The sequence below is a fragment of the Vigna unguiculata genome, chromosome 4, assembly GCF_037176805.1.
Source record: "Vigna unguiculata cultivar grain cowpea cultivar isolate G323 ecotype 2 chromosome 4, ASM3717680v1, whole genome shotgun sequence".
In the NCBI taxonomy this organism is placed as follows: domain Eukaryota; kingdom Viridiplantae; phylum Streptophyta; class Magnoliopsida; order Fabales; family Fabaceae; genus Vigna; species Vigna unguiculata.
The window spans coordinates 1,266,374-1,293,897 of record NC_140795.1 but is presented as its reverse complement, the minus strand read 5'-3'; the positions used below and the strand labels follow the sequence as shown (position 1 = coordinate 1,293,897).

At 34.8% G+C, this 27,524-nt stretch overlaps 5 protein-coding genes across 8 annotated transcripts; 2 read left to right on the top strand and 3 right to left on the bottom strand.

The window, feature by feature from the left end:
• The first annotated feature begins 70 nt into the window (after positions 1-70).
• LOC114180284 (uncharacterized) lies at positions 71-2,708 on the top strand. The gene is made up of 3 exons (XM_028066574.2): positions 71-891; positions 1,891-2,076; positions 2,229-2,708. The coding sequence occupies exons 1-3, from the start codon at positions 436-438 to the stop codon at positions 2,505-2,507; spliced, it is 921 nt and encodes a 306-aa protein (XP_027922375.2). The 5' UTR covers positions 71-435; the 3' UTR covers positions 2,508-2,708.
• A 953-nt stretch (positions 2,709-3,661) lies between these two features.
• On the bottom strand, positions 3,662-8,488 carry LOC114181723 (RNA-binding protein-like protein). Its single transcript, XM_028068258.2, has 3 exons — positions 8,222-8,488; positions 4,646-4,940; positions 3,662-4,473 (listed from the first exon to the last, which is right to left on the bottom strand). The coding sequence occupies exons 1-3, from the start codon at positions 8,409-8,411 to the stop codon at positions 3,855-3,857; spliced, it is 1,104 nt and encodes a 367-aa protein (XP_027924059.1). The 5' UTR covers positions 8,412-8,488; the 3' UTR covers positions 3,662-3,854.
• A 1,833-nt stretch (positions 8,489-10,321) lies between these two features.
• LOC114181722 (Major facilitator superfamily protein) lies at positions 10,322-16,099 on the top strand. 3 transcript variants are annotated; one of them, XM_085672441.1, is made up of 15 exons: positions 10,330-10,469; positions 10,542-10,625; positions 11,310-11,432; positions 11,795-11,906; positions 12,015-12,082; positions 12,175-12,307; positions 12,854-12,953; positions 13,044-13,156; positions 13,240-13,333; positions 13,766-13,919; positions 14,040-14,184; positions 14,264-14,336; positions 14,607-14,695; positions 15,175-15,289; positions 15,534-16,099. In XM_085672441.1, exons 1-15 carry the CDS (start codon positions 10,442-10,444, stop codon positions 15,714-15,716), a joined length of 1,614 nt encoding a protein of 537 aa, XP_085528567.1. In that variant the 5' UTR covers positions 10,330-10,441; the 3' UTR covers positions 15,717-16,099. The 3 variants fall into 3 exon arrangements, 2 of the variants coding, with proteins under 2 accessions (XP_085528568.1, XP_085528567.1); XR_003603906.2 differs by lacking the exon at positions 14,264-14,336 and having other exon boundaries at positions 10,324-10,469; positions 14,040-14,183; XM_085672442.1 differs by lacking the exons at positions 14,264-14,336; positions 15,534-16,099 and having other exon boundaries at positions 10,322-10,469; positions 14,040-14,183; positions 15,175-15,294.
• Positions 16,100-16,579: 480 nt separating this feature from the next.
• On the bottom strand, positions 16,580-18,733 carry CAK1AT (CDK-activating kinase 1AT). The gene is made up of 2 exons (XM_028069287.2): positions 18,122-18,733; positions 16,580-17,746 (listed from the first exon to the last, which is right to left on the bottom strand). Exons 1-2 carry the CDS (start codon positions 18,587-18,589, stop codon positions 16,832-16,834), a joined length of 1,383 nt encoding a protein of 460 aa, XP_027925088.1. The 5' UTR covers positions 18,590-18,733; the 3' UTR covers positions 16,580-16,831.
• A 3,717-nt stretch (positions 18,734-22,450) lies between these two features.
• On the bottom strand, positions 22,451-25,745 carry ROP9 (RHO-related protein from plants 9). Of its 2 annotated transcripts, none has more exons than XM_028067910.2 (8): positions 25,462-25,745; positions 25,091-25,178; positions 24,880-24,989; positions 23,812-23,875; positions 23,654-23,718; positions 23,467-23,532; positions 23,256-23,362; positions 22,451-22,770 (listed from the first exon to the last, which is right to left on the bottom strand). In XM_028067910.2, the coding sequence occupies exons 1-8, from the start codon at positions 25,561-25,563 to the stop codon at positions 22,740-22,742; spliced, it is 633 nt and encodes a 210-aa protein (XP_027923711.1). In that variant the 5' UTR covers positions 25,564-25,745; the 3' UTR covers positions 22,451-22,739. The 2 variants fall into 2 exon arrangements, with proteins under 2 accessions (XP_027923711.1, XP_027923712.1); XM_028067911.2 differs by having other exon boundaries at positions 22,451-22,767.
• Between the last annotated feature and the right edge of the window lie 1,779 nt (positions 25,746-27,524).

Below are 27,524 nucleotides of genomic sequence, written 5' to 3'. Positions count from 1 at the left end.
ATTCTTAAAAATTGAGGGAATGAAAAAGAACAAAAAGAGAGAAACTGCAGTGGCAGTACTACACTGGAATGGTGTATCTGAAAAGCACTAGGCGGCGTCGTATTCAGTTTTCATATTCTTTCTCTAAATACTGTATCTGTATCCCACACGACACACACCAAACTGCACAAACATCCTTAAACCAACAGCTGTGAATGATTCATTATCAATCACTCTGTTCTGTCTCACTCACTAAACCCTCTTCTTATGTGTTCTCTCTCACTTTCCCCATCATCCCAATTCTTCACCTTTTTTCTCTGCAACATTCAATCCATCACTTTCTTCCCTACCCACCACCTTTTCTCTCAACAATTTCCGATTCCCTCATCGGGGCACGGTTAAAGTTCTCATCTTGGTGCAGGATTTTCATCTGGGTCATTTTCTCAGTGCACCACCATGATGCACGCGAAGACCGATTCCGATGTCACCAGCATGGACACGTCGTCGTCGCCGAAGCGCGCGGTGTACTACGTGCAGAGTCCGTCGCGGGACTCTCACGACGGCGACAAGTCCTCAACGATGCACGCGACGCCGGCGTTCAACAGCCCGGCGGACTCGCCCTCGCACCACTCCTTCGGCCACCACTCCAGGGCGTCCTCCTCGAGCAGGGTGTCGGGATCCTTGAACATTGCCACGTGGGGGAAGAAAGCGAACCGCAAACGTGGCGGCGAGAAAGGGTGGCCGGAGGGCAAGGTGATTGAGGAAGAGGAAGGGTATTATGGGGAGAGAGAAGGGTTGTCTAGGAGGACTCAGATCTTCGTCGGGGTTGTTGGATTTGCCTTGATTTTCGCTCTTTTTTGTTTCATCATTGCTATGGCCGCCAGACCTTTCAAAGTTCGTGTCAGTGTTAAGGTACAGCATACCATGGTTGATGCTGTTTTTTTATATTCAAGAATATTGCCACTTGCTTTAGTTTAATTTTAAATTCTGTAAATAAATGCATGGTTGACTTTGAAGTGTGTATTATAGTTTATAGTTTATAATAATCTTTTAGTGTTTGTGTGATGTAGTTAGAAGGAATCGATTACTGTATGTATTTTGCAGCAGGTTTGGGACCAAAGGGGGTTGACTTCTAACAGAAGGATTAGTCTCTTGTAACATGATAAACTAATTATTTATTAAGAGATAATAATGTTCATGTGTGTTATGCTTTTAAACAGAACTATTTTTGAAGGAAGACATGAAAAAAAAGATAGATATGGATTTAGGATGATGTGTGAGACAAGAAAGAACATTGAATGGAGCACTCATGTGGTTTGATTTGTGAAACTGAGACTAGTGATCTGTTAGGAGAAAAGTACATTCAGGGGAGAAATAAGAAAAATAAACGAAATTTGTTTATTTGTATTAGCTTCCTAATAAAACATATACTTAATGGTTAAAGTCATAGTCTCATAGCATAGCAAGGATTGTTTGGGACAAAAAATCACTGCAGTTTTTACTGGAATTCTGGAGATGTGAAAGAAATTTTGTGTATAGGTTTTATGCAATCATCTAGTTTCAGTGATGTTCACTTGTTTATTGCACACTTGTAAAGGTATTACTCTAACACAACACATTTTTTTTTTTTAAGAAAAATAGGCATTGGAGAGAAGAGAAGATAGAGTAGAAGTTGAGATCATGAGAATTATATTTACAGAAGGACATTGATTGAGTTCAAGATTATGCAGCTTCTGCCTACTTATGATTCTTTGTTTATTCATTTTTTTTTTAATTTTTCCTGCTAATTTAGAATTGCTTGTACCACATACTCACAATAAGTGCCTTGTTAAAACTTTTGATCTTCATTTATCCATATATGTAAGTTATTCATGAACTTTGGATTCAACGAAACCTATTATTTCTTTGCAGAGTTTGACAGTACACAACTTCTACTTCGGAGAAGGAGCAGACATGACAGGAGTACCAAGCAAGATGCTGACAGTAAATTGCTCAGCGAGAATGAAAGTTCATAACCCTGCAACTTTTTTCGGCATTCATGTCAGCTCTAAGGAAGTTAATCTCATGTATTCAGAGATCAGAGTTGCATCTGGTGAGGTAAGAAAACACCCTTCAGTATCAAAAACTGGTTACTACTCTTTGGTTTAGAAGGTTTGGTTTTAGAGTAATGCTATTGTTCTGCTTCTAATGTTGATAATGAGCACCAGTCTTAACTGTTAAATTCCATGTTTGCATACACATTGCTGCAGCTGAAGAAGCAATATCTACCAAGAAAGGGTACACGGAATGTGTCTGTGAATCTGCAAGGAAGCAAGGTTCCTCTGTATGGTGCTGGTGCAAGTTTAACTGGTTTGGTGGATAATGGAAAAGTACCTGTGACTCTTGTCTTTGAAGTTAGATCAATAGGGAATGTTGTTGGGAAGTTGGTGAGGTCCAAACATAGAAGGCATGTGTCTTGCTCAGTGGCTATTGATTCACACAACAATGGACCCATCAAACTTAAAGAGAATGCATGCACATACAATTGAGTGGTTTTGGTGTAGCTGTAATCAGTTTCTTGTGTGCCTTTTCAATTCTTGTGCTGGGTTTATATTTGGTGTGAAACAAGTAATAGGGTGAAAGAAATACTATAGTTTATATTATAGAAAGCTTTGGTGGTGCAATTTTGGGGAACATGAGATTTGAAATTAGTTTATTGTAATAGTATAATCTCTTTTCCCTTCTTCCCACTACTTTTTGTTTTGTTATATCTGCCATTAGGTCATATTTATTTCTTCTGATTTTCAAAAAAGAAAACAAGAGGACATGATTGGCATGTAGAAGAATTAAGAGTAAACTAACCTAGTCATGAAATTAAGGGAAATTATACAAAAAAGTTAAAATTAAAATAACTATTAATTTTTGTATTTAGTACGAATTAAAATAAACTTAAATTGTGCTAGTTAAGTAAAATATTTGAAGAATAAAATAAAAAATTGAAATTAGAATATATTTAAATCAATATATATGAACTTTCTGAAATTTTTTAAAATTATCTGTCGAAGGTTATATCATTTCGGATTACGTTTTCTAAAATTGTCTTGTGAATTTGGTAATCTGAAACCATGAACGGGAGAGGAATTCAAATTGTTAAAAGAGAACATTACTATTGAAATTTACCATCTTATGTCAGTGTAGTGTGAATAGAATGGAAGAATTAACACCTTCGGTTCCGTTCAGACGGTGGAATAACCACCATTAAACACTGTTCCCGAAAAAGAGAGAAGACAAGCACAGCAAAGCATTTATATATAGATTTTTTCTTAATACACCTGACAATTGCATATGTCATGATCCAGTTAATACCAATTTTGACTGTTACCAATCAATCTCCATAGCCTTCAATAACAGAATTTGGTTGTTGAAAGAAGCAGCATGTTTACAGAAACTGAATTTTCCATGAATGGATATCAAAGTCAGTGTACAAGAATGTCAGTTTCCAACTCAATCCAACACTCTTTCCTTGATAGTGAAGTAAGAGAATACAATTATTATGTTAATCGTCATTCTAACATATTTCCAAGCACATCTATTTCACATTGGCAAACACAAACAGTCACCAACTGCTTTGTTTAACATTGTAGCCCAAGCACATCTAGAAGGGCGAAAGAATAAAAAACGAAGTAAATATTCTCACCCAAAATTTGGAGTCAAAAAAACATGTACTCACCACTTTCAAACAGTGACAAATCTGAGGCAAAAGATCAAGGAGAATCAAACAAACCCATAAACTCAAAAATATTCAGAAGATCCAGGAACTAATCTCTCAAATTCTTCATCTCCACATCTAATGAAGCTAATATTAGGTACATCACAAAGTACATAAACACCCGCAACTAATACATTCCTCCAATTCTATCTCGTCCCATACCACGCCTATCATCTCTTCCACGGCTGACAAATGTATCTCGACGATAATCTTTAGGTGGTAGGCCACCTCTTATTGGAGAACGGCTTCTCTCTCTCACATCACGAGCCCACCGGCCATTGCGATGGTGAGGAAGGGAAGGCAAAAGAGGTGCAGGGGGTGACAGTGGCCTCCTTTCAAATCCTTTCCTTTCATCAGGGAAGCCATCTCTTCCACGGTCTCTGTTATCCCACTCCAGTGGAGGTGCTCTATCAAACTTATTTCTCCCCCTGTAGGCATCTTCTATGTAATCCATTCGCTCTCTACGGACGTGTGGGTCTGGAAACCTGTTTTCTTGCCTGAGGGGTGGCAGAGCAGCAGATCCATACTCCCTAGGGCCATCCCTTGCCAGCCCACGAGGAGGAGATCTATAGCCATTCAAAGTCCTTTCAGGAGAACGGTCGATGGGAGGTCCAGGATATCTTCTAGGAGGAGCGTGAAGTGGTGGAGGTGCAGGATAAGCCCTTCGGGGACTTCTAGCAGGGGCATTGCGAGATCTATTACAGCTGTTACAATGGTCACGCCTCGCAAAGTTAAGATTACCACACCTGCAAAATAGAAGAAATTATCTCCAGTCTTCACAAAATGACTAGCTATTTGGATATTTAGCAACCCAGAATTCTAAATTTTATAACTTTGGATTGACTACTCATGATAAGAAGTAATTCCAATCATGAAAATCTGATCACAATCAAAATTCAGAAAGAGTTGTGAACTTACAAGGGATCGGGACAAAACCAATCTCCCTCTCTAGGACGCACATTGGGATTATTTCTACCGTTGCTTTCCCCTCTAGCAAGTCCAGAAACAAAGCCATGGCCATCAAAAGCTCTACCCATTGGCCTGCCAGCTACCCTACCTCGACCAAAAGGAGGTGAAGGGTCTCTATATCTTCCTGGATCTCTCCCACCACCGTATCCACGGCTTCGTGATAGGTAATTATAATCAGAACCAAAACGGTGATCTGCATCTCTTCGGTGAACTGGAGAGGAGGAACCTGCACGAATTCTATATCCTGGGAAAACAAAGACAGCAAAGTTTGAGATAAGTGACTTACAGGAAGTGTGGGAAAATTCAGCATTGCAATCTACAGTAGAATCCAATAATATTGTGTGATCATGCAACTGTCATATAATCAGTTTGAAATTCCAAAGGGGAAGGCTATCACCACACAGGGCTCCTCCTCCTCCTCATAGATATGAAAATTAAAAAGTGTGAAGAGCGCAGGAAGTTTAGATCATAACACCTTCGATGTCACGTCCCAAAAACCAGATCCATATTACCCTAAAGCAAACAAGTTCTATGAGCAAAATTTTCCACTAAGTTACTTCCTTTGTATGGTTGACACCAATTCTTTCCATCTCCGAATGCTACCAAAATACAGTTAAATGAACAAATCATGGAACCTAACAATCTGAAATATCAAATCCAAATTCAAATTTCAGAGCAACAACCTAGGCACTGCAGTATGTATGAGCCCAGTTTAAAACCTGGTTACAGACATGAACTAACCCTAATAAAACTAATCCAAATGAATCAAGATAAAAATTGGACCATCGTCATTTCACCCTTTGGAAAGTTACTAAACTCAGGAGCACAATCAAAGTGTATACCACAAGGATACAACCACCAACAAACACCACCAGTGTGTGAATAATCCCAAATTTCAATGCCTTGCTCCAATCAACCACTTGCTGGACTCGTTCTGGAACCATTTCTATTAGTATGCTATGCTAAACTCAGGAGCACAGTCAAAGTGTATATCACAAGGATATAACCACCAGCAAACACCACCAGTGTGTGAATAATCCCAAATTTCAATGCCTTGCTCCAATCAACCACTTGCTGGACTCGTTCTGGAACCATTTCTATTAGTATGCTATGCCAGTCAGCCAAAAAGTAGATTTGAGCAATATAGTTGACCAGTTTGCAGAACATCGTACAGAGGAATGGTTCAGGCAGATAAACCCCATTGAAGTCATCAACAATGATGCCAACCAATGCCCCTTTTTTCCGGGATATTATACGCCCCCAGTTAACTTCAAAACAACAGGAGAAATATATTGGACAAAAAGTGTATTCCTAAGAGGATATGCATCCCTTTTCTGCACCATGTTGGTGTCCTCAATCAATGGATCAACATGAAAAAAAAAAAATAATAAGGATTCAGCAGAAGCTATGCAACCGTGAGATCACAGAAGTTCTTAAACTTCAAATGTGGAATTGCTACACTGGAAAGAAGCCTTCCATGTTGTGAATAAAGACAATTCTGAATCATCCCTAATTAACCACTCAACGAAGAAAAATCCATAGAAACTAAAATGACAATCACCAGCGAAAACAATCATTGCAAGGACTATTCCAAAAGTAACCCAGTACCTGGAATTGAAAGAACCAGGAGTTCAATAGAAAAATAACCAAATATAATAGATAATACTATGAAGTATCATCAGTAAACATTGCCTTTCTGAGATGTCAGGTCAGCTCCAGTAAACGCAGCAAATAAGCAATCCACCCACCCACAAACACATCTTGTGGCAGAACCTAGAAATAACTGAATATTTTGCACACAGTAATAGGCAGTTTTCCAAAACCAATTTGTAATAGGCAGTTTTGCTCTCCTACAGAAGCTATACAACAGCTTGATAACAGATGTTCCTAAACTTCACTTGTGAAATATTGCTATTCTGGAAAGCAGCCTTCCATGTGGTCAACAAAGAACCATCGGAATTATCCCTAAGCAACCAACCAAAGAAGAAAAACCCATAGAAACTAGAATACAACCAGCAGCAAAAAAAAAACTATCATTGCAACGATTATTCCAGAAGTAACCCAATATCTGGAAATGGAATAACCAGGAGTCCAATAACACAAACCAAATATAACCAATAACACTAGGAAGTTATCATTCCAAAACGTCAGGTCAGCTTCCCCAAGAATATCAAATTAGAAATTCACTTGCCCATAAACACATCTTGCGGCAGAGCCTAGATATACCAGCCAAGATAGGTTATAACCATAAGCTATTCACCAAAAACAATGTCAGTTTCAGCCCCCTAGCAATCCTGTAACCATATTGATGTTCTAGTACATCGCCCACACAGTACCTTGTATGTCAATAACTTCAAATTGTATCTCAGATTGCTTTAAACTCAGTATTAACTTTGACAGATATCCCAAACCAAACACATGACCGTGACTCAACTAGGCAAATGAGAACCCATGCAACATATTCTCTGCTGCAAAATCCCCAACAAGTATGTGTAGAATGGACTATTTCCATCATCCAACCCACTTATTAACCCTTTTATATTATAAAAATCTCAGAACATGATCCAAAGCGGAGTTCATGGTAACAAGCCTTCCTGAAGGCCCAAGATCTTGAACGCAACATCAGAGCTGTAACACATAAATGCAAAGTTTATTCACAGTAGACACTCCATAATCGATAGGAGAGCCATATGTGGGCAAGTACACAACGAATACACAGCAAGATGTGAAAGAAAAAACCCACATCTGTATAGATACAGTCGGTGAAAAGCAACAAAAGAGAAAGAAAACACGAAATGAATGTTTTCAACTCACCAAACCCCCAAAAAAATAAATATAACAAATTCAAGTAACTAATTCAACAAAAATTAAGCTTTCACCAAATAAACTTCACTACCGAGGGTCGGGGTTAATTCCGAGAAAAATTGCTTATTTTCCAAAATTTCTCTCAGAAATCAAGCTTTCTCCAAATTCAATTATACTAAACATGCATTTCAAAACTTACAACTACAACCAGAAAAAAACATTTTCGATTATCCTCACATTTTGTTGTTATCAATGAACAAATGACTAGATTATCGGTGTTATCGACAGTCAACTTAATAACCAAATCGGATCCCAATATGTGAATGCCTAATATGTACATCAATACACAAAATTTAGTCTTTCAGATTCAAGAAAAATGGAAAACAATATATACACAACAACAAAGCCCTGTTCCACTTGTGGGATTGGATACATGCATCACGCATCGCCCTTCTGCTGAGTTGAAAAAGATGTATATAGTTCAATGAAACAACAAAACCAAACAAATCACAAACTCACCAAATTATCATCCCTTTCAATCATTACTCCATTTTACACAGTACCACATTCCTATTTTTTTTTTCACATACCAATTCAACAGCAGTAAGGCACATAAACCAACAAAGCCAGTTCCCCAATTGATATTCCGAAAAGAAAATGTTAAAAACCTAACTCAATCACCATCATCATTAGGCAATAGAGACGAGAGACGAAACAAACCAGGTTCGTCGGGATATCGATCGGAGCGAGAATAGGGAGGAGGATGATCGCGGTGGAGTTCGCCTGGCTCGAAATCAGCGGCCCGACCACCGGCGGCGGCCTCGTTGTGGGAAGGGCGGACGACGAGGCTGCTCAACAGAGGCTGGTGGTGATGCGGCGGCGCTTGCTCCTTGTCCCTGGAAGAAGCCATTATGATAACTCTGCAGAGTGCAAAGAAAGTTATTACAGCTTTTGTTCCGATTATGATCTATCTGTTTCTTCTCAGCATATAAACCCTAGATTCATTAGATGCAATAATTAACCATTGGCTTTTACTATATTTTCAATTGAAATCACACAAAACCGGTTTTTTTCTAAATTTATTTTGCAACTTTTTTTTTTCAAGGGTAAAATTTTTTAAGTTTAATTTATTATTAAAATAAAAATAAAAATATTTTTTATTTATTTATGAATTTAATTCAACATTCAAAAAAAAAGTTAGTAAATTGTAAGAGCATCATATTTAAATAGTAAAATACGGTCCTTTCTATGTAATAAACTCTTTTTAACATTTTTAAAGTTTAAAATTTACTTTATTCATCTTTGGTATTCATGAATTACTAAATAGGTATTCACTAATCTTAATATTATATTTTACAAATAGATTATTAATTTGTTAATCAAGAAACAAGAATCTCTTTGTAAAAGGTAGATTTGAACTGATTTGAATTTCTATTTGCACCCATGTATTCATCATGCACAGTCATTTCTTTCTACACCCCACATGCACCCTATGGGATTGGCTTAAAGACCAAACTGCCCCTTTCTCCTTTCATTCCTTGCCACCAGTGTCGCTTTCTTGCGTTGTAGTTACTATTGTTTATGTGATGTGTCATAAATCAACTGAAAGAGAAAAAAAATTCTGGATTATTTAATTTGAAAATTACTTTTTTATTTTCAGGTTTTGTTATTGAAAGTCATTAAGAAAAAAACTTTTAGGCTGTATTATTTAAAAGTAAAAAAATGAATTTTAGATTATTTATTTTAAAATATATTATTGAATTGACAATCTAAAAGGTTTTCTTATGAAAAATTTGAATGCTGAATTATAGAATATATAAACGTTTTCACCTAAAAAATTATTTTCGAATTGTGGAATTTAGAAGTAAAAAAAACTATGGATTACAATTCGAAAGTAAATAATAATTTCCAGATATTGTCTGACCTGTAAACATTTTTTCACGCAAAACAGAGCTTTTGGATTTTACATTTTGAAAGTAATTTTTTTTATTATACAATCTAAAAGTCAAATATAATTTTTTAATTACAAACTCTAAAAGTTAAAATAATTTTTTAAATTACACCGTCTGAAAATAAAACAAATTGTGTAATTAAAAAAGATTATACAAATAAAAATCTAAATTACACAGTCTAGAACTTATTTTTTAAGAATAAAATATAAAAATGGGGGTGCAAAAAGAATTCTTCTTCCTTATTCTAACTACCGAAATGAACAAATGACAAGTAAAATAGACAAAAAGAAATGCAAAAGTAAAAAATATATAAACATGAAAAACGAGGTGAAATTCACATGATTTTCTTCTTCACTTAAGAATAGAGGTGTTCGAAGAAATTACGTGTAATCAATTAAGATGTGAAACTAATTAATTATAATATATATATATATATATATATTAAAATTAATTCATTTTAATAAGATTAATTCAATATATTTTTTCGAAATATATTTAATTAATCTAACTTAAACATGTTGATGACTCTAACTTAAACATCATGATGTGATATTGGAATTGGTGCACGGGTAAGTAGAAGACAAAATCTAGACCATTAGTCCCAGAGGTGGTCCCTTCACTCTGACACTTTATTTATGATTTAAGAAACAACCAAAAGCAATACATGGACACTTGTCATCATCCTAGCCCTACCTACACTTAATTACTCCATTTTTCTCCATAAAATGAGTTTAAACCTAACTAAACACGTGTCGAAAATTCACTTGTATATTCTGCACCGTCAAAACAAATCTTATAATAAAAAATGTAAAATCTTTCAAGCTTAACCATTAAGCTCTTCTTAATCGGTAATTATAATTTGATCAGAAGTGTTTCACTGTACTGTTAATTTTCTTCCTTTCTTTTTCGTCCCACGAAGAAAACAACAATCGATTGGATTCCTTCTGTTCCCCTCTGTTTCCTTCGCGAACCTCCACCGACCCCGCGCATGTTAGCGACATCGCTTTCGTTTTGCGGTTGGTAACCGTTTCTCTTTCACCACCGTAACTATTTATTTCGCTCTTCCCAACGCTAACACCATCTCTCAGATTCTCCTTCACTCCTCCTTCTGAACGGAGGATCGCTCATCGGATTGCTGCGTATTCACTTCATCCTTCTCCTTTTCAGCTCAGGTTTAGTTTTGTGTTTTTTTTTTCTCTCTCTGCATTTTATTCACTTTTTTCTTTTCGTTTGATCTCGTTTTTACGTTATTTTTTCATAATAAATTATCGTAAACCTTGTTCTGTTTCCTTTTTATTTGTTTCGGAGAAAAACAGGGGAACTCGTTTTCTGCTTAGGATCTTCAAATTATTCCTTGTTCTCTGCAGAATACATATCTCAAATAGCGATTATGTATATTTGAGGTTAAGTGTACGGATGAAGAAGTAAATAGAGTTGAACCGGATTATTTGCAGATAAATTGTACATCTAGCGTTAATCTTGCTTGTTTTAGGTAATTTTTATGTGAATGAGTTCGGTAGAGATAGATTGCTGATAGTGTGGTTTGTGAGTTTTAACGATGATAGATGATGTTTGAATCTGTCCATGAAGTTGAGTTGCAATATATGTATTGTTGGTGAATTTATGTTGTGGGTGGTTGAAACTTTTCCAAGCATTTCCAGCTGCAGCTATAGTTTTATTTATTTATTTATTAATATTCAATTACGAATGCAGAACATGCTTGAACTTCAACTTAAGCTTGGCTTATATTTTTATTTTTCTTTGCTGATTTTTCATGTGATGTATTAGTTGACGACTATTTTGAATACAGATGTTTAAAAGTGTTACGTTCTAACTTTTGAGCTATGATTGTTCAGGAAGCAGACAGGTAAAATATATGCTAATGTGGGTGGGGCATCTTCGTGAAAATTCTTCCATGTACAAGCGTGCTCCTTCCAGCAGAGATTATTCAACCGTGGATGATGTGGAAGAAAACTTAGGTATGCACCCTTTATTCAAAATGGAGTATGTATTTCCGTTTTTTTTTTTTTATTTATCTGGCATCTATTAATTCCATTCCGTTGTGGAATACCTGACTTAAAAGGTAAAAAACCATTGCCATCTTTCTAGCGTAATCATTTGAAGATTTCATTATTCAGAAGAATTGGCACTTCATGTAATCTTGATATAAACAATAGCTATGCTGTTGCAATTGTCTCTCTTATTGACGATAGACAATTTCAATTGGAAGCGATTATGAAAATGGCAGTAGAAAAGATGGCTTGGGTTTGTGATATTCTGAAAATTCTGTTAGGTCTTCGATCGTGGTGGTTATTAACTATGCTAATTTAATGCTTGATAGATATTTTGGACAACGGCTTGGATAAGGGAATCTCAAATCCTTCATGGAAGCTTTCCTTACCTCATGTACTTGTGGCGACCATTTCTTCATTCCTTTTTGGATACCATCTCGGGTTTGTACTTTCTTGTTTCTCCTTCTTGTTGCACTCTCTTGGATTGTTTGCTTTATAATCTAGAATCCAATGACGACTTAAGTTTTGATATTTTTGTGTTATATTCAGAGTTGTTAATGAACCACTTGAGAGCATTTCTGTTGATCTTGGTTTCCATGGAAATACATTGGCAGAAGGTGAAAATGAAGATTCCAAAACCTGTGCTCAATTTCATTGTCTATTGTAAATTTCCCATTAATAGAATTGATTTTTCCCCTTTCAAATGAAGGTCTGGTGGTGAGCATATGTCTTGGTGGTGCCTTGATTGGATGTCTACTGAGTGGTTGGATTGCTGATGGGGTGGGACGGCGTAGGACTTTCCAGTTGTGTGCTATGCCAATGATAATTGGTGCTTCTATGAGGTTACATTTCCCATTAATATACAAATTGTTTGTTTCATTTTATTTTTCTCATGGGGTAAACGGAAATTTTCTTTGCACTTTATTCCACCACTTTGTAGGTTTCAATTGTTTTCTCTAGGTTTATCTGTGGACTACTATGGAAACATAGAATGGTTTATTACTTCTATTTTGTGTCCTCTAATGTAATAGCATAAATGCACCTCATTGCCATCTTTTGGTTTCCATATGGGCTCTTTACCCATTATGGTATCTTCAAGTTATTTTGTTGGTTCTAAGAAAGAACTCAAGCCTTCTTTCATATATTTCACGCATATGATGTCTATAATAATTAAATAACATAGCAGAACATATCTCCATTTCTATAAATTTCTAGATTACGAGTGGGCAGCAAGAAGACCTTTAGTTTTGATTTAAGGGCGCCCTAAGTTTAAATTTCCTTACTATTATTTCACTACTTTCACTTTGTTCAAATTAAAGTTTTTTACTTTTATGTTTTCCAATACAAATTCTTAGGACTATTTCTCATTGGAAATTGTGCATTTTCAGTGCGGCTACAAACAACTTGTTTGGCATGCTTGTAGGAAGGTTGTTTGTTGGAACTGGCTTGGGCCTGGGCCCTCCCATTGCCTCTTTGTATGTGACAGAGGTATGTTGATCACTAAATTGTTGCATCTGTCTCATTGACTATGGTGAAAGTTAACTTGATTATTTATGTGGTTACTCTATTAAATGGCAGGTTTCTCCTGCTTTTGTGCGGGGAACCTATGGAGCTTTCATCCAGATTGCAACCTGCCTTGGTCTAATGGGAGCTTTATTTATTGGAATCCCTGTCAAAGATATACCTGGATGGTATCATATCAACTTACTTCATGTCATGATGTTACATATTTTTATTAAGGATTTAAAAATTCACCCTGAAATTTTTCACGCAGGTGGCGGGTTTGTTTCTGGGTATCTACCATTCCAGCTGTTATACTCGCTGCAGCTATGGTCTTCTGCGCAGAGAGTCCACATTGGTTATACAAGGTCAATGCCTAGTCTAATATTATTTCCTCTTAGATAATATCTCCTCATATTTATAACTTACTGTTTCTATATTTGTTCTGAACACTTGAAGTCTCAATGTTAACCATGCTAACTAATTCTCCATATTTATTTCCTTCCTATCAGACATTATCTCTTCTTTGCATGTCCTCTCTATCCCATTTAGTAGAAAACTTTACGAGTGTCACATAGTGGGCTAACATTGCCCATGTCTCTTTTTATCCTTGTCAGGCATAGTTTGGAATAATTTTGGTTTCTTATCACTCAGCAGTACAATAAGGAGGACTATTAATATTTGATGTTGTAGTTCTTGAAAAGTTCATTCTTACTCGTAATTTTGAGTGCTCATCCCTTGATCCATTTGACTTCTATCCTTCACTTAATGCTTGATTATTCCTCTTTGTTGTGATGTAGCAAGGAAGAACTTCTGAAGCAGAAGCTGAGTTTGAGAGACTGCTAGGTGTATCAGAAGCAAAATTTGCTATGTTAGAGTTATCAAAGGTAGATAGAGGAGACGACACTGATTCTGTGAAGCTGTCAGAATTGCTACATGGTCGTCATTCTAAAGGTGTGTATTTTCCTGATTTGTCCATAGGATTGTCGTGAGTAGACTTGCCATTGTTGTTCTTTTGATACTGGTTTGCTTAGGTTTCCCAAAGTTATTTTTATTCACGAGTTCGTTTTGCAGTTGTTTTTATTGGATCAACCCTATTTGCTTTACAACAGCTATCTGGTATAAATGCTGTGTTTTATTTCTCTTCCACTGTTTTTAAAAGTGCTGGAGTGCCATCAGACCTTGCAAATGTCTGCATAGGAATCGCTAATTTGGCAGGTAACAGTATCTTCTGGTTGACAGGATATTGATTTAAATTATGGTGTTATTCTATTCTCTAATGCTTATCCGCCGGAACTATCTATCATTTCAATGGGTTTGATGGATAAGCTTGGAAGGAAGGTTCTACTTTTCTGGAGTTTCTTTGGCATGGTAAATTACTTGTAGTTGTTTTATTGTTTATGTGAAGGACCACCCTCGTGAAAATATGGGACTCATGTGGTACTTACACTGTTTTAAATCCTGACTTGGTGTTTGCGGTGATGAAGAGAGAGATGCTTGTTTGGAGTATGAGCTGGTGCAAGTGCACAACATTACAATTTTTTTTTTTGTTTTATTGCGGTGTTTGTATTGTAGTTGAATAGAAGATGAAGTTGGCTATTAATCAGGAAGTTGTTTGTTCTGTATTTTTTACTTGTGTAGGCAATAGCAATGATGCTTCAAGCCACAGGTGCAACTTCACTTGTATCGAACGTGGGAACTCTGTACTTTTCTGTTGGGGGCATGTTACTGTGAGTATGCAACTATGCTTATTAATATGGATCACGATAGATGCATTATAATGCAAATCTAAATAGAATTAAAATAGTGTTTCTACTTGTGAACTTCCAAGGGAGAATTATTAAGGATATCTTCTATTTTAAAAAAAGAAATACGCCAGTTAAACTCATGTAAACAAGTTTAAAGACGGTAATATGCTGTGAGGGAAATCACGTTGCCCTGCCTCAATGTTTGGTATGATTATCATCAGCCAAATTCGTAGAATACGACTGTGTGAGAGCATCCTCTTACTATGTATAAATGACAATTGAGGATGAAATAACTATAAATTGAAACTTCCGCATCCAATTCATGTCCTCATTGTTCACGATCTAGCAGTTCCATGAAGTTTACAATTCACTTGGAACAGTCGCTTTAGCCTATGGGTGCATGCAGGGTCATTTTGGAAGACACTGCTGTGATATGAATACTTTATACTTCTTTCATGCAGGTTTGTCTTTACATTTGCTCTTGGTGCTGGTCCGGTCCCAGGTCTCCTCCTACCTGAAATATTTCCTAGTCAAATCAGAGCCAAAGCCATGGCAGTCTGTATGTCGGTGCATTGGGTAATTTTTTTCTGAAATTTTCTATTATATGAAATGGCATCAGTTTGGCAGGTTATGTTCTACGGTTCTTTATTGATTCTACACATTTTGGTTGTATCAATTAAACGAGGCCTGCTCAAATTCCCTGTTTCTTTGCAAACCACTGGAACTGTTGTCATTATCTGATCTCATAATGGCTTAGAAAGAGGTCGAAATTCAGCATTTGTGGAATCGTTCTCTCATTAGATTAAATGGTCTTGTACAGGTCATAAATTTCTTTGTTGGCCTACTTTTCTTGCGTTTGCTGGAGAAACTCGGTCCCCAACTGCTTTACTCTATGTTTGCCACCTTTTGCATCATGGCGGTAATTTTTGTAAGACGAAATGTGGTGGAAACCAAAGGGAAGACACTTCATGAAATTGAGATTGCACTTCTTCCCCAAGAGTAGAGCTTCACTCATTAGTTTCTATAATTTTGCTTGGTTTCCGCTGAGCAGATTGTTTCATCTATTTTTGTTGACCACCTTAACAATACAACGGGAAGCCCAAGGCAAGAACTATGCATAGAACATTAGTACCAAGATTTGAAGTGATGAGGTTTTAGGTATTATGGGTAGCTGTTATGTAGGAGATACATAATGGCTTACGACACCCTAATGATGTTTTCGTGGCTTGTGATTCTCTGATTTTGCATCCACTTAAAGGAAGAGACATATGTATGACTTGTGTAATATTCATCAAGGGGGATCTATTCACCCTGTTATATACACATATTTACCGGACTTCATCATGTAATATTTTATGTGTCTCTACGTCACATTATTTTTAATTACTTGAATCTTGTCTCATTTTGGATAATTAATGAGTAGTCTAGCATGTGAGTTCTGTCACGGCGTATATCGAGGAAAATGGGCTGATGATATTGCACAAGAAATAATTATGAAATTTGCTTAACGATATTGTCTTTTGTTGATGGAAAGTTGGCTCCAATGAAATTGATGGTTCATTACTCAATAAGTTTGAACCTGGTTAAAGTATAGTTCGAACTTGGCATCTTAATTTCATCCGTCGACTTAAATTCAACGTAGCTTAAACGCCACAGACTTGATAAATTATTAACCATTAAGAATAAATTCATCCAGTCACGAAATTCCCTTCCAATTTTGAATTTAGTTATAGATATGGGATAAAAACTAGTGTCGCACCAGAAACAAAAAACAAAACACACAAACACGTAGATAATAGACACGGGGTTGTAAGGATCTCTTGTCCCTGTCACCGGAATGCAGAATTTTGGCACTTAGATCAACGATAGCATGGTAAAACAGCAATTCTATAATATTATAAGCTTAATTTTTTCAATCCTTTATCCTTTGCTCATAATTCTTGCCAAAAAATATTCTTTTTCCAGAGAATCCAACCACGGATTGCACTAGTGATATTCAGCAAATAAAATACCAAAAGAACACAGGACAAATTCTGTCCCAAGAATGTGATGCTACTTGAATTCATTTTTTTAAAATAAATATAAAACAGTATTCAAGGTGCATCACATCCTTCGAGTTCAAGGGATTTGTACAGATAAATCAGAATCAGTTGTGGTGATATTCAAAGTTCTAAACTCCTCCAAATCAGAATCAGAACCCATTTCATTGTACCCTCCAGGGCGATCCTTGTCTTGTCCAATACTAATCAAAGGAACCCGCAACTCAGAAACTGGACCAGGAACAGGTACTTCACTGAAGTACTTGTCTTCAAGTAACTCCATTGCTGTGACTCTCTTATCTGGATCATAACAAACCAGTCTCTTGACTAGGGAAACTTCATCAGGGGTGCAATTGAGCAAGCATGCTTCAAGACCACTAGGGTTTTCCACCTTTAAAAAAGAGATTTTTCCATAATCAGGAAGTTTGGAACAACCAGGCCAAGTTTCCTCATTGATGTTCCCCAAAACACTCACAATTCTGCTAAGCTGGTCTACATCACTTGTTCCAGGAAACAATGGCTTCGATGTTAAGAGCTCAGCAAAAACACACCCCAATGACCAAAGATCAACCTCTAAACCATAGTCTGTGGATCCATACAGTAACTCAGGAGCTCGAAACCAGCGTGTTCCAACACATGATGTGAGACAACCAAGTTCATTCCCACCTACCTCCTCAGCTTCATAGGTAAAAGAACCTTTGCAAAGTTCGTCATCTATGTCACTCGTTGTGCATGTTGCAAGACATGAGGTGTTTCCATCATGGATATTTGCTTCCTTGTCAGTGTCATAAGAGTAGCTCTTGGTTTTCATCTCATCCAAAACTCTGAAATATTCTTCATGACTCAAAGTTCTCTGATATGGGTTTCCATGTTCAGTTTGATTTAAGTTCTCTTGGGAAGTAGCTTCAGGATCTTGTTGGAGTGAGCTTTCTCTATTTGAAGCATCATCATCTTCCTGGTCAGCATCGAATCCCGACTCCACTAGTATCCTTGCCTGAGAAAAGTTTCAAAGAAGTTGTATATAAGATGATTTTTCATTGCTCAACAAATCATGAAAATCAACCTCTATTCCATTTTCCCCGATCCAAATTCAAGCAATTCTTTAGAAGAGAATCATCGACTACAGATTTCAGCAGCAAAACAAAAATTATCAAAATTTGCAACCCAGGTTAGGATCCTGTGCCACAGAAATACGATCGATCACCGTGATCATAGATTAACTCAAACCACATCACATAATCAAATAAGAAAAAGAGAAAAGAAAAGAACAAGTCACGTAATGATCAAGTAACCAACACACTCCCATAAACCAAAAAACAGAAAACCCAAAACTAGATTAAAACGAAGTTCAAAACTTTATCCCTTAAACCTGTCCAAAATCTGCTAACTTGAGCACCCCATCATCGGAAACTAAAAAATTCGCGGGCTTTAAGTCTCTATGAACGATCATATTCCGATGGCACTCATCCACAGCACTCAGAGCCTGCAACATCCACCTCTTAACCTCACCGGCTCCGACACCACCTTTTCCGATCACGGTGGCGAGGTCGGTTCCCAGAAACTCGAGCACGAGAACCGCGTCCTCGTCCTCGCGCCAGAAGAACTCGTGCAGAACGACCACGTTTTGGGACCCTCTCAGGACCCGCAGGGCTTCGATTTCGCGAGACGCCGATTGGGAATCGTGCACCTCCTTCAGCGCCACCGCCGCACCGTCCGACCGGCGCCGTCCGTCGTATACGTCGGCGTAGGCACCCGACCCGACCCGACCAACAACCTCGTACTTGGCAGTTATCTCGGAGCGCGTGTGGATGCTCCAACTCTTGGCCGGAGGATCCATCGGTGTTCAACGCAAAGTTCCAAAATTTTTGAGTTGGTGAATTAAGAAGAAGGAAGGAACGGTGTTGACTATGGCTATGTTCTTTGGGTCTGAAATTTTCACTCTTTTTTCACAATTTTTCTTTGCTTTCTCTCTTTTTTTTTTAACAGAAAAAATCTAAATTGTTGTATTTAGGAAAATGTTTCTTTTACGTTTGGGATTGTTTACGTTTACCAAAACAACAAAAAAATTAATAACAAACACTTTTTTTTTTCAGTTTTATTTACGTTATAAAGACTCAATTAAATATTTTTCCGTTTGTGTAATAATGTATTATTTATAAATCTTTTCTTACATTTTTGGTTATATCAAATTTTGTTTTACATTAAATCTCAATAGTAAAGACAATGTTCTTTTTAAAAATCATCAAGCATTTCTTTAATATAGAAAGTTGACCAATACTAAAATCATAAATTAAACTTTATAAAAATCATAGTTATTAGAGAAAAATTATGAGAACTAAAAGCATGAAACAAATGTTTATGTATATGGTTAAAGTAAAACTTTCACACTATTACTTTAATATTATAAACATGTTTAATTTTTATTCAATTTAAAACTTTAATGTCTATGTATAGTAAGTGGAAGAAAATTACACTATTATTTAATTAAAAAAAATATTATGAACTAACAATCTTATCATATACCATTATTTGTGATAATCTGAAAATATAAAAACTAGCAGATACACTATTACTAATGATTTAAACAGTATGTTTGTTACGTCATAAAAAAATTTGATTAATTACATGTAGTCATAAAATTCAATTGTGATACTTATTACTATAAACTTTTTTTACTATCCATCAACTAAAAACGGTTATATATGTTTTTTTTAAAATCAGCACAATAAATAATTTTACTATGCAACATGATTAAAAAAAAAAGAAATTTTTATAATATTAGAAATATTAGTATTTACATAGAAAGAAGTAGGGTTGAAACATATTATTCTTTAAATAATTGATGCAAACTATTTATTAATAGTGATTCGTGATTGATAGGTAATATGTGAAAGGTACAGTATTTCGTGCTTTTATTTCAATTGAATAAAATTGTTTCAATTAATTAAAAGTATTGAATTAAAATTATAATAAATTAATGAAAATACATGGGCCACCAGAATGCGAGTTTATATTTTTTATAATAAAAAATAATAAAATGGCTAAAATTAAAAAAAGAATAGATAAATGTAAAGAAACGATATTTTCAAAAACAAAACTGATAAAATAATATTTTTTATTTAAATGCCAAAACATTTCCCCCTTTAACATAGTACATAAATTTTAGAAGAAAATATCATAAATAATTTTTCATCAATTGATTTAAGAACTTAATCACTACATTTACATTTTCTGTTTAATTATTATTATTATTATTATTATTATTATTATTATTATTAGTTTTATTATACATTTCAGTTCTGGTGGGAAAAAAACATAAGCTGTAGTTATTGTAGTGAAATGCTAAACCTTAAAACATACCTGCCTCTTCTATTAACTTTTCTTTCGAATGTTTACTGGTTTTTCCTATGGCAAGACTGGGTTTTCCTATGGCAAGAGAATAGGAAACATATTCTAGTTAGGAAAACACTTTCCTCGTCCTCGTATTTGTACTAAAATCTTAATTTGGTTATTATATTTTTATTAATTTTAATTAAATTCATATTTTTACAAATTAGTAACAATTAAGTTCTTTCTGTTAGTATAGAATTGATATCATTAAGAAGGTGTCATGTGTCAATTCTTTATTTTTTTGAATTTTTTAAATTGTGTTAGTTCTATATTAACGGAAAGGACTTAATTGTTTTTTATTTAAAAAAATGTAGACCTAATTGATACTAATAAAAATATGATGACCAAATTGAGATTTTGATAAAAAATATGAACTATAAAATATTTTAATCTACTGGTTATGAAGTACATTGATTTTCTTCTCTAAACATGTTTATAGGAAAGAATTCAAGAACTTTAAGCACCAAAGACAGTGACATATCTCTGTTGAAAGCTCACTTTCATAAATCATTTTTAATTTTTCACTCAAATCATTTTCTCCTTGATGTGACAAGGTTATGGAGCAAACACCAACAATTTTACCAGAGAAAAAAAATTCTTGCAGAAAGAAAGAAGCAAATTATTGAACTGAATAATTTGTAAAAGATAATCTCTTTTGGGCAGATTTTGAAATTGAAAAAGGTTTCAAAAAATCAAATATGAAAGGGATACTGGCCTGAGGAAGAGGAAGCTACTTTTGATAAAACTCACACATTGTATTTACAGAAATGTGTTTTACACTCCAGAGGCTAGTGTAGGTATAAACATGATGTAAACTATTCAACAGGTACTACTTATGAATGCTACCCTGCTTTAAATACATGTACAATTGTACCAATTCTTACAATTTTGTCCTAGAATCTGTAACATGAAAAAAGAAAAAACTATATTCAGTATTATAAGTGTTTATGATGCTGTTTTCAATTTTTTTATACAAATAAAGTAAAACTTTAAATTTCATCACCAATGTAAGTGTAGTTTTTTGAGAACATTGATTCCTAGATTACCGAAGACATGAGAATATAGATTGTTCTGTGAAACATGCTTTGATGTTCCATCATCCATTATTGTTCACAGAAGAGGTGACATGATTAGAAATCACAGAGTACTTTTAACTGTATGGAGAAGACATGAATCTATAGTCTCCACCATATCTCTTAACTCTATCTTTGACTACCAGAACCATGTCACATAGTTTTCTTCATATGCATTTTGAATTGAAAAAAATAATAAGTTGCACACTGTTTACAAACTCTATAATGTGTATCTTTGAAATCCATGACCATCTATTAAAAAAACAGAACTTAAAACAGTATTACAACACTACAAACTTTGTGCTTAGTTAAAATAAGTCTAATTTGAGGTTCTTTTACATATAGGGGTAAATTTGTCCAAATATTACAAAAATCGAAAATCAAGAAAATATTACTGGTCATGGACTAAGTCGTGTAAATTCATGAAAACTTTAAAATCAAAGTCGTTAATCACAGTATTATTTTTGAATTATTTTTGAAGTTGTCATGAGTCCACACGACTTAATAATCAGTAATATGTTCCTAACTTCTTCATTTTCGTAATATCTTGACAAATTTGTCGATATGTAAAAAAACCTCTAATTTGAACTAACTTATTTTACTGTTATACTTTCCAAGTTCACCCTTGTGTTACTAAAACCATGCATGAATAATCTGAGTTTTCAAAATGATGTCCCCACTTTGTTATTTATGACAGAGCAACATCAGTGTAATGAGGTTGAGTGGGGTCCTTAGGAACTTGTTGGCACATGAGACATAACTCCCCGAAGGTGGCACAGGCCCTACAGCAATGAAGACAAGTGATCACATGGGCTCCTCGAAGAGGTAAACCAAGCACAAGTCATTGCCAAAAGCCCACACACCCCTTTCTGCCACCCTTTCAAACTCACCAAAAAGGACCAGTGACTTTAAAAAGTAAAACACAGCCTTTTGCAGGCTGCAGGAGATTCAACAGTGACACATAAATCCTCATTCACTCTCTCACTTCTCATTTATACTTCTCCTAACCAAAAGTACCATACTACTGCAACCATAAATGCACTCAGATTCAATACTCATAACTACCAACACATGAAATGCAGTGCAAACTCAGAAAATGTCATAAGTGGATGTCTTTTTTATTCCAATGCAAAATGCCAAGGAATGAGAAATTTTTCTGCATAGTTTTCTAGGAAGTCATTATATCATTATATCATTATATATCCTCTGAAAAGTTTTGTAGGGGCATGAATCAATTCAAGGAAAAATACAAAAGGTTCCCCTTATGATTTGGTAATATATAATGATAAATACACAACATGCCTAAATAACAACTGAGAGAATGAAAAATTCCCTTCAGTGTCTTAACAGGGTCTTGTGAAGAGGAAATAACTAGATATTACTATCTTACACCAGTTACAATCAATACAAGCATAAGGGTACACATTCAGAAATTGTGATTAGGTGTCAGGGTTTCCACACTTGGACCTTGAAGCTTTTGCAAAATAACATCCATGTCAAAAGTGACGCTGCAATAGATGTGTGTTAAGCAGCACAACCTCCACACACAATACTTCTGTCAGACAGTAAAAAAGACATGTTAACATGTAGTCAAATGTTTCTGGAGGATAAATCACATAAAATTTCAGCAAGAATGATAGAAATTTGCAAGTAAAATAATAAGTTATGTGGTTCTCCTATTCCATCCCAAGATGTAGCAAGCTTGAGTAGTGATCTAAGGTCAAGGGCATTCAACAAATGCTCTTTCAGAAGGAATGATCTTAATGCCTATTCAATGCTCCTTCAGTGCCATTGTCTTCTTTTGCAGTGTTTTTCTTTTCTTTCCTTTTTTGGGGGTATCAAAGCCTATTTATATCTTTGTCCAATCATCACAGTATTTCACTGCATAAGTAGCAACATCACCTAGCCTAGCAATTTCGTTTCTACATCAGGAAAGTCTCTCAAATTACACACTTATCATATCATGAATTCCACCACCAAATGCTTTGAGAGATCAATGGTTTTAAGAATGCTTCAAAAGTATAGGAGTAAGGGACTTACACAAACGAGCAACCGGACCTTCTATGCCTTTTCTTCCTGGCCATTTCTTTCCTCCTTGGAGGTTGAAGCACAACTTTAATGGCAGTATCAAACACTGCTTTCACATTCTAAATCATGCAAATACAGAAACAAGTTTAGGTACAAATTTTAAAAGTCATAGCAACAATAAGTAGTGCATAAAAACAAAAATAGTTAAATTTAAAGCCACTACCTGTTGAGTCTTTGAACTGCACTCAATGTAAGCTGCAGCACCTATTTGTTTCCTCAGTTCTTCCCCCTATTACCAATGTGACATGATTGATAAATGGCATCATTTTCTTTACTTACAAACATAATAAATACATTTCTTCATACTTATCAAGTGAATAAAATGAAGGAAGCAAATTAAAAATGTAAACCTCAGCAGATGTTATGACATTAGATCCCATGTGATCAGCCAGATAACCCCGGTCTTCACGGAGATCTAAAACCAACAATTCAGTACTTTAAGTCATTATCTTCTTCCCTCTAAAATTAACGTAAGAAATTACAAAATTTTGCCTGTGCTGCTGCTTACCTAACTTTGTACCAACAAGAACAATTGGAACATTAGGTGCAAATCTACGCAGTTCTGGCATCCACTGAAAGAGAAAAGAAGGAATGCAGAAATGAGTAACTACTGAGTTATGGGGGCATAAATGCAGAAGTTTAAGAGCACATAAATGCTCTGTTGAAAACTGTCCATTATTGATAACTCCTAATAGCCTAATACAATGAAAACATGCATGTTCTACAGTAGTAAAGCCACATACAAGCCTAAACAATAATCAAACAGCTACAGACTTAGGCTTTGTTGGAATATGGGCCTAGAAATATCATCTTAGGAAAAAAATTTCCACTTTTCAAAATTTCTTTGAAGTAAACAATAGGAGTTGTTATGAAATAAAAAAATAACTGTTTAGTAATTCAGTTGCTTGCTAAAATGTCTGTGTAGATTTCATTTATGGATCAGTTTGAACCTGTTTGTTCCACTGTCTCTTTACATCCTTCCTGTTCCTAGGTTTTTTCCTCTTTAACTTTCTATGGTGATTTTCTTTTCCCTCTCTTTATGTAGCCATCAATAGCCAAAAGTCAACAAAGACATTGTGGCTAATATCAATCAAAGACCCAAGAGTAAACATAAACATAAACCAGTGATCATTGGAGCTCCTTTCAACCAACCACTCTCATTATGCAACTTGATTTCTCTGTCCTGTGATCTTATTTTATTGTTAAACCTATTGCTATATGATGTACACTTTCTGCAAAATCTCAAAAATTGAATTGCACACTTTAACATTTGGAGAGGGATACTACACAACTATTGCAAACGGCATTTTTTCAAAAACTAAAATGTGAGAAGGAAGGACACGGTAATGTAGAAAATGTTTCCCTTCATTTGGGTTTTATGTGCACTCCTTCAGAAAAATATTTTCAATTTTTCATCATAAACTTTATTCTTTAATTTATGTTTTCCTTTCATCCCATCTTGTCCCCTCATCCATAGAAAGCCTAAAGGAAAAGACTCACTTTCTGCAAAGTTGAATCCAAAACTAGAGAGAAGAAATAACATACAAAAGAAGGGAAAGCAAACATATATATGAACCTTCTTGAGAACATTTTCATAGCTAGCTCTGCTAATCAGTGAGAATGCTAAGACAAAAATGTCTGCTCCTCTGTAGCTCAGTGGCCTCAACCTGCTATAGTCTTCCTGACCTTTAAAACAGTGAAAAAAAGTGTATCCAAAGTTAAAGGATAGTGAACAATCAAAACACAGTTTTTGGACATTAAAGGCTCAAGTGGGAAGCTCCAAGTACCTGCTGTGTCCCATAGCCCCAAATTCACAATACTTCCATCCACAGCTACATTGGCACTAAAATTATCAAACACTGTCGGTATGTAATCCTGCAACACAAAAATAAAAGAGAAAAGAAAAGAAAAAAAAAAAAAAAACAGTGAGCTAGATGATAAAGAGAGAAGGGTCTCATCACCAACATTTGAATCGTAGACAGATAAAGCAAAGATAATAAAACACATCAACACATTGAAGCCCAAATACCAATACAGTGTGAGTTTGAATAAAAAGCACCTTTCACATGAAACACCTCCAAAGTATAAGAACAAGAGAGTCTAATGGATAAAAGAAGCATCTTTGATGGAGGGGTCTGAGTTTTCTAAAGAGACTTACAGTGGGGAACTTGTTGCTGGTGTAGCAAATGAGCATGCAGGTTTTCCCAACAGCCCCATCTCCAACGGTGACACATTTAATGAACTTTGAAGCATTCATCATCGCATGAACACTGTTAAGTAAACTAAGGCTCAGCTGCAACAGAACAACAAGGCTGGAAAAGACCCTCAAAAGTTGAGTTTGGAACTAAGAAAGTGTGGTCTCTCTGTTTACATTAAAGGGTGTGTGAGATGAGGTGTAGAGAGAAAAACAAAGAAAAGAGGTTCTTATAGTTTCAAGAAACAAGAAATATAAAAATAGTGAGAGAGAAAAGAGTTGAGCTGCAATGCATATATACTAATAGTTTAGTTTTAGTTTAGTCAAATGGTGCTGTGTTCGTTGCTGCTGCTCACTTTTTCGTCCCACTCCATAAATTTCAAATCCAACAGAAATTTTTTGAATCACTCGATGGGGCCCTCTCTCAAACGGTACCTATGCATGCTAAACCAAACCTTTTCATTTGTTGGTTTCCAACTACATCTCATTAGTGACTGATTACTGCTCATTACTTGTTCCACCATACAACACTTTCTGCAGCAAATTCAAATCACTGTTTCCACATTCCAACTGTAATCTGGGCCTGCTAGCAATCATATTGCAAATAATTTCAATATAATGCTAATTCAATAAACAATACATTTTTCCAAGAAATAATACAATAAATCGAATAAATAAGGCTTAAACTCTCAGCCTCATAACAGAACTCAGAATGCATACAGTAAAAAAAAAATAGTAGTTTTAAATTGTTGTACTGTTTTCTCGGCAATCTCGCTTTTGTTTGACCCATAATTACTTGGAGAAGAAGAATTCCAATTTTGAGACATGAGTAAAGTTGTTCTGTGCAGTAGTGACAGAACACAAACGACGAACAAAACGCACACATGTCAATACTTGTTCATTTATTTTCAAAGTCTATTATCAAAACACCAATTTGTATGGATAATAAATTTGTTTTGCACTTATTTCGGTGCATTAACTATTAATCTAGCTCTTAATCTGAATTTGGTGAAGAAAGAGAAAAGGAAAACGAGGATAATAATAATAGTAGGAAAAAATATTCATAACCCGACAGATTCAAATTTATTGAACCGTTTGAAGTTGTTGTTTTGTCCCAATCTCAAACACTCCAAATAATAAATTAAAATGCATCAATATTTCACCACGAGACTAAGAAGCATTCATTATTTCAGAACTACAACATTTCTTTAACCTTTTTGAAGTTGCTTCAAATTATATTTTTTTACATAAAATTATTCATATATTTCAAAATAAAATTAAATATATTTTTCATCATCAAATTATTATTATTAAATATTATGTTTCTTCTTAAAAATAAATTATAAAGTATTTATTCTTTATGTTTTATAAAAGTGATATAAAACATCATTTTTAAAAAAACGGGTATTTTTCACATAAGAAATGAAGTTCTACCACATCCACCATATATTCTTCGTTAAAAAGGATATATGATTTTCATAAAATACAGTAGCAAAATATGTTGTAGTTTAATTTAAAGATGAAATATAAGTTTTAATAATAGTTTGAGAAGAAAAAATAACCTTTAAAAATATTACATCACCATCTATTTTACGCTTTACATTTCTTTAATTTAAAAAAATATTATATAATGGAGATTATTATTATAATAATAATAACAATAAAAATAATAATAATAATAATAAATAACAAAAGGAGTCAACACAAATCTCAAGATCCTACTAGGGATAGTTTTTTCTTTCAGCACAACAAAAGTTTTTTATTTAACTTATGATGTAACACGTGAACTTGTTTTGTAAAATATAACGTTGTATTGTAGAACTGTAAATATTCTTTTAAAAACTAGTACAAACGGTCGGGTTTTTTTGGTTTTTTTTTTTAAAATAGATTTTACTTTTATTATATATGAATCAAAAAATAATTTGAATGTTTATTATTATTGGTTTAATTATGTATTAATTTTTTATTTTAGTATAGGATTGATTTAATTAATTATAATAAATTTATTTTGGTGAAATTAATTAAAA